Below are 13,653 nucleotides of genomic sequence, written 5' to 3' on the forward strand. Positions count from 1 at the left end.
GGCCCTGTGAGCTTGGGGGTCCCTCAGTGTTCCCCCACAAGCTGTTCAATCACTTGATGATTTGCTTTTCACGCTTTGTGTGTTCACTATAGTCTAGGAAGCAGTCATCTTACTGGAATCTTGAGGGTTCTTTAATTAAATGAATTGCTATAACATTAACTTGATTTGTGTACGTTCTATTTAGTTGAAATTATTGTTGATAACTCAAATCATATTTCCTTTTGAATGATCACATTTTTTCTTGTAGTGGTGCCACCCCTGACACAGTCATGAACGTGCACATCACATTTTTTATTCCAAAACAAAAACAAAGAATGTTTATTCTTATAACAAACAATTGTGTGTGCTATTATGCGGTTCAAATTAAAATAAATCCTGGTTATATATGTCTCACTGATTACATGTACTCAATATTACTGTTGTGCAATTCAAAGAAACAAATGTGTGGGGCGCCCGCATCATTTCTGCACCCGGGATGTGCATGTGCCATTTTGAGCCACTTTACATCCGAGCAGAGATGTACAGTTTATTCATGTACATTTCTCAATATGTGTCCTTTATGAGTGTTTGTACACAAAATGATTGCACTACATTATAAAGCATAGATCCTTATTGTGTTTAGTATAAATACTTCATGATTTTGTTCAATACATTACAATATATGCAATTCTACACTGATCAGGAGAAAGCAGGACTTATATCGGATCGGTATCTTTATCGGCTGATACTTACGGTATCAGAATCGGATCATGAAGGCTCACCGCTACTGAGGTCAGTGAATTGTGTTTGATTTCTGGAGAAAGAACCTGCAGGAAAGGCTTTTATTAAAGAAAATGCACATCCTGTTGTAAATACAGTCGTATTGAAAAATCAAATGTAGTTTTGTTGTTACCTGAGATTGTGACGGTAAGAATACTCAGTGTTTGATGAACCTCAGGGTAATTTAACTCAACCAATCAGATTTCAGAAATAAGTTTACAGTTATTTAATGTTGCAGACAGGATACACCTTTGTTTTTCACTTGTTATTTAAGGGGTGAGTTATGGTCAGGTTGGCGTTTGGTGTGGGTTTGGGAGAGAGAATGTTCTAGACTGTCGGCGGTCACCGCAGGTCCATCTGGATGAACAGAAGCTGTCAGCAGGTCCCTTCTTTCCTCATATTCACATTTACAGCAGTCACGTGCGCTTTACAGACGCTTTTATTCAAAGTGCTTTCACAGAGATGCATTCAGGGAACATCATCAGTATCAGTCATGTTACACAGGGATTAGTCATGTGTTCTGCTCACTTCAGCATCACAGTTCAAAGGTGACACTCCGTGACAAAAAGTCTTTTTGTGTAACTTTGCAGAGAAAAACTCCTGGTTTTGATCGTGTGTGTGTGTGTGTGCGTGCGTGCGTGCGTGAGTGTGTCTCACTAATGATGGCAAAAGCCCTTTAAGCACATTCAGTGTGTGTAGATCCTTCAATTCAGGACTTGTCTTGTCAGTCTTGTATTTGTATCTAAATGTTTCTGGAAAATATTGAATGTAATAATAGTCAGTGATGATGATATTCACACACACACATACTGACACACACACACACATACTGACTCACACACAAACACACACACACACACACACACACACACACACACACACGCATGCACACACGCATGCACACACACATATTCTGACACACACTCACACGCACACACACATACATACTGACACACACACACACACACACGCATGCACACACACATACTGACACACACACACACACACACACACACACACACACATTAACACACACACACACACACACACACACGCGCACACGCACCTGAACATGACGTCACATGTTTATCTGAATCTATACGAGGACATTCTATAGACACAGATCGTCTGATGACATCATTGGTCTAACTACACACTCTGACGTGTGCAGTGATGATGGCGTCAAACACTCACGAGCGCGCGTTGCTGCGGGAAGTGCGCGTTCGTGATAAAGGAGCGAGCGGGCGAGAGTAGCGGCGCTAGTGACGTCACGCGCGTGGATTATTTTGAACGGGGGTCAAGATGGCGGAGACGAGCAGGTTAAAGCATCGAAGCCGCACCGGACAGAACCGCGCCGGTACCGAATACACCGAAGGTAAGAGACACATCGACGCGGAGCGCGACACAGCGCGTTTGTGCGCGTTTTACGCCCGGCCGCGGCGGCGGCGCGTGATAGTCGTTTGGCGGGAGGCGCGTGCAGGCAGGCCGGCTCCTGCGGTGCAGTAAAATAAAGAATAAAATCATAAATAATAAATCCATTAATAAATATCACCCGCATTGAATGAGTTTATGTCTTATTCTGTGTCGTGGCGGTATATATATCAGAATCAAGTCCATTAAAGCAGACCGTAAATCCTGTCAGGTGACTGACAGGTGAAGAGAAATCATCATTAAATCCTTAAAGTTGTTTATTTGTGTGAAACGCTGCTGACTGGATTGAATGTCACTTTTATTGTTTATGTAAATAAGACTCATCATGGATGCTGTCGGTCTCCTTCAGATCTTTATTTACAAGCTTGTATATGATTGGTCAAGTATTCACGTGGATCTTTCGTTTCCTTTTACAAATAAAATAAACATTTCTTCAAATCTTAAATGAAACGTTAATGAAATGAAAAGCTTTACAGTAATACATACATGATAAGATTGAACAACTGTTATAGATGGAATGGTGATGATATATAGAATAGTGTTTATTTCTGTCCATAATCCAGTTGCAGGTAGGGTTGTTGATGCCTAGGTTTCCAAGTTTGATGATTAGTTTGGAAGGGATGACGGTATTGAAAGCAGAGCTGAAGTCTACGAACAGTATACGTGCATAAGTGTCCTTATTGTCCAGATGTGTGAGCACGGAGTGCAGCCATAGACACTGCATCATCTGTGCTCCTATTGTTGCCATAGGCTAATTGTTATGGGTCCAGTGTGGGTGGTAGAGAGTCCTTTAGGTGTGACAGGACCAGCCGCTCAAAGCACTTCATGACAATTGGTGTGAGTGCTACCGGGCGATAGTCGTTCAGGGACATCGGGTTTGAATTTTTTGGAATGGAGGTGGATTTAAAACATGCTGGAACCACTGCTCGGGCGAGGGACAGGTTGAAGATTTACATTTACATTTAGTCATTTAGCAGACGCTTTTATCCAAAGCGACTTACAGATGAGGAAACATTGGAAGCAATTATAACAACATAGGCAACAAAATACATAAGTGCATCAAACTAGTCCATTAAAGCCTAGCACAGTATACAAAGCTAAGAATAGTGAGGTTAGTAAGGGTGTTTTTTTAAGATAGAAAGGGAAGAGAATTAGGATAAATCAATCAACGACATGTTGACGGAAGAGATGCGTTTTTTAAAGATGGCAACAGAGTCTGCTGATCTTGTAGCAGCTGGTAGATCATTCCACCAATGTGGAACAGATCCAGAGAAGGTACGGGAGAGTGACTTTCTTCCTTTTTGGGATGGTACCACTAGTCGTTGTTCCTTTGCAGACCGCAGTGATCTGGCAGGAACATAGATCTGCATTAGCGAGTGGAGATACGATGGTGCAGATCCGGTGTTGGTCTTGTAGGCCAGGAGCAAAGCTTTGAACTTTAAGGGGGCGGCGACAGGAAGCCAGTGTAACCTGATGAAGAGCGGAGTTACATGTGCGCTCTCTTCGGTTCATTGAAGACCACTCTTGCCGCCGCATTCTGGATCATCTGGAGAGGTTTGATTGTGTCCAGCCAGAAGCGCATTGCAATAATCCAGTTTGGACAGGACAAGAGCCTGGACTAGGACTTGCGTAGAGTGCTCCGATAGGAAAGGTCTTATTTTCCTAATGTTGTAGAGGATGAATCTACAGGACCGGGTGGTGCTGGCAACATGACTTGTGAGGGTAAGCCGATCATCGATTACCACCCCCAGGTTTCTGGCTGTGCTGGACGGTGTAATCGTTGATGAGCCTAGTTGAATGGTAAGGTTGTGGTGAATCTTTGGGTTGGCCGTGAAGATGTCCGTGAAGACCCCAGCGAGCTGCTCTGAACATGCCCGAAGTACACGACCAGTGATGCCATCTGGGCCAGCAGCCTTGCGCGCGTTGATCCGACTTAGTGCAGTGTGAACATCAGTGGAGTTAAGTGTGATGATTGGGTGGTCAGCAGAGGGTGTGAGCTTGGTAGCTGTTTCCTTGTTGTCGCTCTCAAAGCGAGCATAAAAGTCATTAAGCTCGTTCAGGAAGACGGCATCTGTGGCTATGGGGGTGGAATGGTTGGGTTTATAATCACTGATGGCCTGGATGCCCTGCCACATGCGTCGAGGGTCAGAATTGGAAAAATGCTCCTCTAGCTTCAGCTTGTAGCAGTGCTTGACCTTTTTGATGCCCCTCTTCAGATTTGCCCTAGAAGTACTATAGGCCTGTGCATCTTCCGATCGGAAGGCAGTGTTACGTGCTTTCAACATGAGGTGCACTTCCTTGTTCATCCATGGCTTCTGATAAGGGTACATGGTGATCTGCTTCTGGGTTGTGAAACTATTAATGGTGGAATTTATGTAGTCCAATACAGAAGAGGTGTAGCTGTTGATGTCCGTGTGAGAGCCACTGGTGGCCTGAGAAGCAAACAGACTCCAGTCTGTGTGTAGAAACCTTTCCTGGAGTGTAAAGTTTCTCGTGTGTGTGTGTGTTTCTCGTGTGTGTGTGTGTTTCTCGTGTGTGTGTGTGTTTCTCGTGCGTGTGTGTTTCTCGTGTGTGTGTGTTTCTCGTGTGTGTGTGTGTCTCGTGTGTGTGTGTGTGTCTCGTGTGTGTGTGTGTGTGTCGTGTGTGTGTGTGTCTCGTGTGTGCGTGTGTCTCGTGTGTGTGTGTGTGTGTGTGTGTGTCTCGTGTGTGTGTGTGTCTCGTGTGTGTGTGTGTCTCGTGTGTGTGTGTGTGTGTGTGTCTCGTGTGTGTGTGTGTTTCTCGTGTGTGCGTGTGTCTCGTGTGTGTGTGTGTGTGTGTGTCTCGTGTGTGTGTGTGTCTCGTGTGTGTGTGTGTGTGTCTCGTGTGTGTGTGTGTTTCTCGTGTGTGTGTGTTTCTCGTGTGTGTGTGTGTGTCTCGTGTGTGTGTGTGTGTGTCTCGTGTGTGTGTGTGTGTTTCTCGTGTGTGTGTGTGTGTTTCTCGTGTGTGTGTGTGTGTTTCTCGTGTGTGTGTGTGTTTCTCGTGTGTGTGTGTGTTTCTCGTGTGTGTGTGTGTTTCTCGTGTGTGTGTGTGTTTCTCGTGTGTGTGTGTGTTTCTCGTGTGTGTGTGTGTTTCTCGTGTGTGTGTGTGTTTCTCGTGTGTGTGTGTGTTTCTCGTGCGTGTGTGTTTCTCGTGTGTGCGTGTGTTTAAAAAACACCCTTACTAACCTCACTATTCTGAGCTTTGTATACTGTGCTAGGCTTTAATGGACTAGTTTGATGCACTTATGTATTTTGTTGCCTATGTTGTTATAATTGCTTCCAATGTTTCCTCATCTGTAAGTAGCTTTGGATAAAAGCGTCTGCTAAATGACTAAATGTAAATCAAACCCTAATATTAGTTTTAGCCGACTCCTTTAAGCCAGGACTATGTCTTCGTTAAATTAGGATAACGAATCGCTTTATTAAAAAGCCTCTGATAAAAACATTACTGATGTGCATCTTGAGACAATTACACATTTAAAGATACATCAGGTCAAGTGATTTCACACTTTCATTTTAGTCCGGGACTATTCCTAGGCCTTGACTGTAAAACCAGGCGATTGTCTCTTTACATGAGGTCTAAGAATATTCAGACAGAAAGTGTTGTGTTTGGATTCATGTGTCTTGAGCTGATCATGTTTGACACACGAGTGTGAGGCCATCTGTTCCCTCTCGTGTCTGAAATACTCTTGACATTGTGTTGTGGTGTTCCTCTCTATTGCAGGTCTGTGAGTATCAGGGATCTGACTGTTGTTGTGTGTGTGTGTGTGTGTTTGCAGGCGTGTCTGGGGTGGAGGATGTTCGACGTGAGATGGACTCAGATGAGCTAGATGATGAACCTCTGCTGGAGGAGGTGAAGGTGTCCGGTCCGGTCCAGATCGTTATCGCGCATGAGGACAATCACGAGTTTTCACTGGCTGAAGATGTTCTGGAGAGGATCCTCATGCTGGAGCACGTGCGAGATCTCAATGTGGTGGTGGTGTCTGTGGCCGGCGCCTTCCGTAAGGGCAAATCCTTCCTGCTGGACTTCATGCTTAGATACATGTGCAACCAGGTCAGAACAGAACACCAAAAGCTTTCGTTTGCAGCACACAAATGTACACATGATCTTCCTCAGGCTCACTGCGACCTCTCATTAGAAAGCACATGAGGATAGGGCTTTCTTCTTCTTGTGTACTGACGGTGTGAGGCTCTGAGACAGCAGCGGTAATGAAACATTACAAACATGTGATCACAAGAGCGGTGGAGTTGTGAGTCTCTGGAGCAGCTTTGGGCTTAACTCTCTTTTAGTTTTTTGATGTTGAGAGTATTGTGTGGTTTTGTCATGGGGCGTTTGGTGTGGACCTGCAGTGGTTTTACACTGGAACACCTGTGCTGTACATACAGTCAGTGTTGTGTCGTTAAAGTATTAGTTTCCATCAAAATGAGAATTCTTTCATCAAACCTGCGTGAGCTTCTTTCTTCAGCAGACCACAAAAGAAGAGTATATGTACAATATACAGATTTACAAACACACGAGGGATACTAAAGGAGTTGTATTTTGACTGGATGAACTGTTAGACTGTTTTATTCAGTGTTAATGTTCCATGTTATCCAACATGCTAAACTGTTTTTCACAGAATCTGTGTGACGTGAGAACTCATTCTATAGGGTTTTATGTCAGCAGAGCTCAGACTTGTGGTTGGGGGGCAATGATGAGCCTCTGATGGGCTTCACCTGGCGCGGCGGCTGTGAGCGAGAGACCACCGGCATTCAGGCCTGGAGTGAAGTGTTTGTGGTGGAGAAACCTGATGGCAGTAAGGTGAGAATGAGCTGAACACATGATGGCTTTCTGTAAGAATGAAACACAAGAACCGTTCTGAAAAAAACATAATTAGTTACACCTTTGTTTTGGCCACTTTGAAAACATGTCCTGCTGTGTTTTTACTGTGTGTTTATCTTGTGCTGTTGTGTTAAATCTATTGATGTTGAGATTAATTCCTGCAAATCATAATTCCTTGTTAGAAAGACATAAAGCAGCGCTCATATTGATGTGATGATGAGAATGATATCCCTGTAGTGCTCATCGGTTTGTTGTGTAAGATCAGATGTGCTTCATCTGTCTGTGTGTGCAGGTGGCTGTGCTGCTATTGGACACACAGGGAGCGTTTGACAGTCAGTCCACCATTAAAGACTGTGCTACACTGTTTGCTCTCAGCACTATGACCAGCTCTGTACAGGTACAACACACATCTTATCTTCATCACATGACAGAACATGTGCAAAACATCCTGTCTATATTCCTTCACAGGTTTATAATCTGTCCCAGAACGTTCAAGAAGACGACCTGCAGCATCTTCAGGTGAGAGGAGGATTCAGCACTGACGTGACTGTGTGACATCACAGAATATCAGTGATTTATTGCTCTGTTTTCTGTTGAAGCTCTTCACAGAGTACGGCAGACTCGCCATGGAGGAGATTTACCTGAAACCATTCCAGGTACCCTCAGAAACAAACTATTGCCTTAAAGTCCCAGTGAAATAAAAAATGGCGTTTATTGTAAATAGTTTATCAATGTGGGTCATTCACTTTTTTTAAATTCATGTGCCCTCAAAATCTTAAATTGTAATCTGAAAATGCACTTCCTTCCTCCAGTTAATTTGCATCTTAAATGACGCATGTTAGACGGTTTGGGCGGAGCATCTGTTAACTCCTCCCCTTCAAGTGTCAGTCTGCTGCCAGCTCCATTTCAAAATGCAACGGCTGTTTTAACTCATCCAATCAAGTCACGAGTCACGAGTCACATTGCATTTCACTTGGAAATGCGTCAGAATACGGAAGTAAAAAACGATCGCAACTTCCGGTTCCCGGGGACTCTAATCTCTTATAATCAATGCACAGAAATACTGTTTTACTTTTATTCCATTCTCACGTTCCTGCTTCAAATATATATAGTGTATGTGTGTATATATATATATATATATATATTTTAGTCAGTTTATGTACATATACTTTATTTTATCCTTCATTTAGGACCTTATTTTAATTTCACTTCTGAAAAAAGAATTATGTTTATACTTACTGTATGTGTCTTTTGTTTTTGGATGTCAAACTCTTTGGCAACATTGTAAGAACACACAATCATATCTGTGTGTTTCTGTTTAACACGCGTGTGTGTGCAGTCGCTGATGTTTCTCATACGAGACTGGAGTTACCCTTATGAACATGCTTACGGTCTGAGTGGAGGAAATCAGTTCCTGGAGAAGAGACTGCAGGTGGGTCACGTCACACATGTGGTTCTTGTTGCGTGTGTCACTCAAACACACATGCGTTGATGGTGTGAATCCTGAATCTCAGGTGAAACCGAATCAACACGAAGAGCTGCAGAACGTCAGGAAACACATTCATTCCTGTTTCTCCAACATCAGCTGCTTTCTGCTGCCTCACCCCGGCCTCAGAGTCGCCACCAACCCACACTTTGATGGGCGGTTACGAGGTAAGACACACCCCATCAATACATAGTGGGTTGTCAGTTTTATTTTGACAGTTATTCTATTTTTCTCTGACATTTCTCCGGTGTGTAGATATCGATGATGATTTCAAGCGTGAGCTGGTGAATTTGGTTCCACTGCTGTTGTCTCCAGAGAATCTGGTGGAGAAAGAGATCGGAGGTTCTAAAGTCACGTGTCGAGATCTCCTTCAGTATTTTAAAGTAAGATGCTGTCTGTGCACGACACACACAGATTCATCATTCATACCTGTGGACGACAATGATCAGACGTGTGTTCTCTCTATCAGGCTTACATGAAGATCTATCAGGGCGAAGAGTTGCCGCACCCCAAATCAATGCTGCAGGTGTGAATGTGCTGACACTCAACATGTTAAGAATATTCCTTGCATCTGATGAAAGTGTGTCTGTCATGTGTGAAACCAGTTTGCAAAATGTCCACCAGGAGGCACAAAGGGGGAGTTTGCACCTTCAGGACCTTGACCACATGTACTGTGAAACCTTGAAATTCAATTAGGGCCGCACGGTTTGAGGAAAATGTCACATTGCAATTATTGAGGTAAAAATTGCCATGTGCGATTACGCTAAACGGGGTATAATGAGTCAACTTGGTTGCTATCAAGGAAAATCCACACACAGATAACTGAAAATGCAAAAGAGATATACAGTTCAAACTAGCAACAAGTACTAGAAATACACAAAGTTCAAATTAAATAACATTAACATCTTTGCATTACTGAATGAAATTAACTTATTAACTTAAAATATATATTCTCAACAGTACAGCTAAAATAAACAAATAGAACATAAATAGGAATGTACACATTTTTAGGAAAATAATCCCAACAAACAGACATTTGAGCAGATTGTAAAATATACTTGAACTCTGGATATAAATGTGTGGTTCACTATAGAGATGTTCCTAAACCTCGATAATCTTTGTTGTTACTCAACCAACTGGTTGAATCCTCTTTCTAAAACATTATATTATTTAGTACTTTATTTACAACTTTAGTTTAGCAAATTCTGCACAGTACCTCTCTGGGCTCAGTGTCTGATATCATAAAATATCACCAAATAACAGAGGAAGCATTTGTTCTGGACACTAGTTCAGTGTCGGTCATCCATTTCTTCCGGCTCCACACTGCGCCCCGCAAGTCATGTGACCAAGCACACGCGCCACCGCCACACAAGACGACTCTCATAGAAAATGGGCAAATATCTCTTAGGATGGATGTCTTGTCACATCCACGAGTTTGAATATAATCGCAACATTTTGCTGTCATGTAATCGCATGGCCTGATCGCAATTGCGATATGATTAATTGGCACTAAATTCAATGTGATAAATTCATTGTTACAAGACAGGAGGCAGATTAAACATGTCAAACAAGAGTTATTCACGTTTATAATCTAACAAAAAAAGCATTAAAGGCAGAGAAGGAGTAAAATAATCATAAAATTAGAACAAACATGTTACGATCACAGAGGTTCATATAATGATAATTTTGTGCACCAATCTAAAGCCACTGTTATAAGAACACAGTATTATAATAAAAAATAACCATGCACTGTCTTTTCTGTCCTTATACGAGCAAACGGTTGTGCGGTTTGATTGGTGTAAAAACGTTCCACAGTTTAATACGTCCCTAATCGAGGGTAAACGTCTATAATCAATGTATCTTTATTTAAAGATAATCTCCTTTCCACCACAGCGCAAATGCAATGAAGTTAAATAACCATGAGCGATCAATGATAAGGAATGAATGATAAAACCTAACAATCTTTCAGCCAATACGTGAGGGCGAATGTGACAAAAACATCACTAGTCTTATAATTATTAATGAACGCGGACAGGAGAAAGTAAACTGCACAAGACAAAAATGTAAAATCACTTTATTACTAAGGTAAATACACATTTAAAAGAGCTTTAAAAAGCCTGACATTATGAAAAAGCCGTGATTTATGACAACATATCCCCAATGTATGTAAATGGATCCTACCAATATTTATACATGAAAGTATACATGTATTCTTATCATTTAAAGGTCAAGGCTCCTTTCCAAACACACACAGCTGACAGCACATGACTAATTACATGTAAGGGACCCGCGGTGTTAACTTTATTGTCATGACACATATACAAGTACAGTGTAAGGAAATGTAGTTTAGGTCTAACCAGAAGTGCAGAATATACAGTTAGAATAAATACAGAATACAATAGTGAGAATATAATACAGTGGGCATGGATTATGAAAATACTTTACAGTAGGTATGTACTTTGAACAATATATACAGATGGCTGTATACTATGAACATTAATGTACAGGTGGCTATGAACAGATAATAATTTAGACTAAATTATGTAGTATGTAGATAGAAACTGCTCATTCTAAGGTAATAAAAACATGCCGCTTCACATTGTAAACTCTTTATACACCCCTGAAGACATTCTATTATTAGATCATCACAAAAATTACACACTGGACCTTTAATTCTGGGTTAATAATGGAGAAACGCAGCTGTGTTTGCAGCGGTGTTTATTCCATATGGGGATATAAACTGATAATCCAATGATATTATAGAGTACATTCACTTTTAAAGGAAATAGAGATAAATCATGTTAGAGTTGGGTTTTGCCTTGACGCGCATCGCAATGCACATGAGCAAACACGCGTAGAGTTTTGCACAGGCACTCTGATCTCATTTGCTTTATTTCTCAATTTGCTCAAAACACAGAGCAAATAGAAAGATTAAAGCTCTGTATGCATCCCAGCATTTAATGAAAACACTCCTTATATATTGAAAATGATTAGAACCGAATAAAGCATTGATTGAATGCACAGAGCAAATTTAAAATGTAAACCCTTGTTAAATGAAATGATGTATTAAATATAATTATTAGTGCCTGTAGATTTAAGTTCTTGTAGACAGCGTTTGTCTTTTACGCCTAAACCTCTTAACTCTTGCTGATCTGCTTAGTGATTCAATGAGCTTGACGGGTCAACTGTGTGAAGATCTGTTCTGTCTACACATTAAGGAGACGGCAAGGGCCGAAGGATCATTCTGGTTGAGTACCTACTGTACCAACTCATCAGGATGTTTGTTTTTATGTTTGTCAGGCGACGGCTGAAGCCAATAATCTGGCAGCTGTAGCTGGAGCTAAAGACACTTACATCAGGAGCATGGAGCAGGTGAAGCATCTTCCGACTCAAATCTCTGCTCTGTCCGCCGGGCCCGTTATCACGTGTTTATCTCTTTTGTGCAGGTGTGCGGAGGAGACAAACCCTACATCGCCCCCGCTGACCTGGAGCGCAGTCACGGCGAGCTGAAGCAGAGCAGCGTCCGTCAGTTCCGTGCCATCAAGAAGATGGGCGGTGAAGACTTCTGTCGCCGCTATCAGGAGCAGCTGGAGCAGGAGCTCGACGAGGTGTACGCCAGTTTCATCAAACACAACGACGGAAAGAACATTTTCTTTGCAGCGCGCACACCCGCCACGCTCTTCGCCCTGATGTTCGCCATGTACTTCATCTCTCTGGTGACGGGCTTCGTGGGTATAAACTCTGTGGCGGCATTGTGTAATCTGATGATGGGCGTGGTGCTGGTGTCGCTCTGCACTTGGGCTTACGTCAAATACTCGGGCGAGTTCAGAGAGGTGGGCAGCTTCATCGACCGTGTGGCAGAAACTCTGTGGGAGCAGGTGTGTATCTCAACAACGCTCATTTCTCTGTTTCTCTCCACCTCCGATCTGCACTTCTCCTCTCGGTCTCATTCATTCCTTTCTCATCTTCTGTTTTCTTTCATCCTGGTGTTCAGGATCCTTTTGTTTTTGTGCCTAGAATGTTGTGATTATATGAAGGTCTGTACAACACAAAACACGTTTAATCACATAGTAAAGCGTTTACATTTCTGACACGCTCAATTGGGACAACCCTTATAGACCATGTGCTTGGCGCGGGACACGCCCTAAGTGCACCTGCACCATGTGCTTAGATGGTTAAAATAGGGCCCACAGTGTTCAATCAGATCCCAGTGACATCATGCATTCAAAGTGAAATGATGATTTTATATTGTAAGTGATGAGACCCTGTGCAGGTCTTTCTGTCTCTCTGTAATGTCTCCATCTTTTCTCACTTCATGCTCAAACAGAGGACACCCAGAAAGGTGAGATGTCAACTCTGCCCTCTATTGGCCGTACTGTGCATCATTCACGTCTGTGAGAGATAGTGACCCTCGCTCCTCTTTTCAGGTGCTTTCCAAACTTTTCGAAGTTGCCAGGAGTAAAGTGACGCTGGGCGCCCTGATGCCATCCCAGAGACAGAGACTTTCATCAAACAACAACCTCAAGAAGAGAAACTAGCCCATAATACGGTCTGTGTTAGGACTGCCGTCACCTCAGAGCTGGCTCTCTCCTGACTCTTCATCTCATCTGTCTGAGGTGGTGACTTGATGAAAGTGTGTGTCGGTGAGCACGCAGACGTCACCAACACTTTTATACATGAAACGGAAGTCATGTGACAGTATTACAGCTGGAGATCAGACGCTGAACTTCATCATACCCTCCACACAGCTGATGTGTCCTGTACAGTCTGGATTTTTAAACACCTCACTAATAAGGCATGTGTATCAGATAGACGTGTATAATGAAACATTTTCTATCCTTTTTTGTAGCCGGAAGAACAGATGTTTCATGTAGGCCACAGATGTTCATTTGAAACAATGCTTTGTGTTGAGGACATGCACGCACATCACATTCATGTCATGTTAACATTCCAACTTTGTCAAGCATCAGAATGTTTAAAATGTTATTTTTTGTTATTTCTTTAATTTATTTTTCAATTTGATTAAAATGAAATATTGTTTGTTAGATTTTTGTTCTTTGTTCATGATTCACAGCAGCATTTACGTAATGATGTTTATGAAACAGGGCTGTCCATGTCAATGTAGTGTAACATGTTTA

General features: G+C 42.3%; 1 protein-coding gene across 6 annotated transcripts in view; it reads left to right on the plus strand.

Annotated features, from left to right (window-relative positions):
* Nucleotides 1-1,663: 1,663 nt before the first annotated feature.
* Nucleotides 1,664-13,653, plus strand: part of LOC306909437 (atlastin-2) — a 12,444-nt gene continuing 454 nt past the window's right edge. The window contains exons 1-13 of one of the 6 annotated variants that reach the window (XM_079483138.1): nt 1,664-2,134; nt 5,987-6,261; nt 6,874-7,008; nt 7,322-7,426; nt 7,498-7,548; nt 7,629-7,685; nt 8,369-8,461; nt 8,544-8,682; nt 8,771-8,898; nt 8,985-9,041; nt 11,816-11,887; nt 11,962-12,393; nt 12,943-13,653. The exon at nt 12,943-13,653 is cut by the window's right edge and continues 454 nt beyond it. In XM_079483138.1, coding sequence (XP_079339264.1) covers nt 2,062-2,134; nt 5,987-6,261; nt 6,874-7,008; nt 7,322-7,426; nt 7,498-7,548; nt 7,629-7,685; nt 8,369-8,461; nt 8,544-8,682; nt 8,771-8,898; nt 8,985-9,041; nt 11,816-11,887; nt 11,962-12,393; nt 12,943-13,053 — 1,728 coding nt within the window. In that variant the 5' untranslated portion in view covers nt 1,664-2,061 and the 3' untranslated portion in view covers nt 13,054-13,653. Of the gene's footprint in view, nt 2,135-5,931; nt 6,262-6,870; nt 7,009-7,321; nt 7,427-7,497; nt 7,549-7,628; nt 7,686-8,368; nt 8,462-8,543; nt 8,683-8,770; nt 8,899-8,984; nt 9,042-11,815; nt 11,888-11,961; nt 12,718-12,942 lie in introns of those variants that run through there. The other 5 variants (XM_079483137.1, XM_079483140.1, XM_079483139.1 and 2 more) reach the window with 5 other exon arrangements.

This window comes from Barbatula barbatula, assembly GCF_947034865.1.
Source record: "Barbatula barbatula genome assembly, chromosome: 20".
Taxonomy (NCBI): domain Eukaryota; kingdom Metazoa; phylum Chordata; class Actinopteri; order Cypriniformes; family Nemacheilidae; genus Barbatula; species Barbatula barbatula.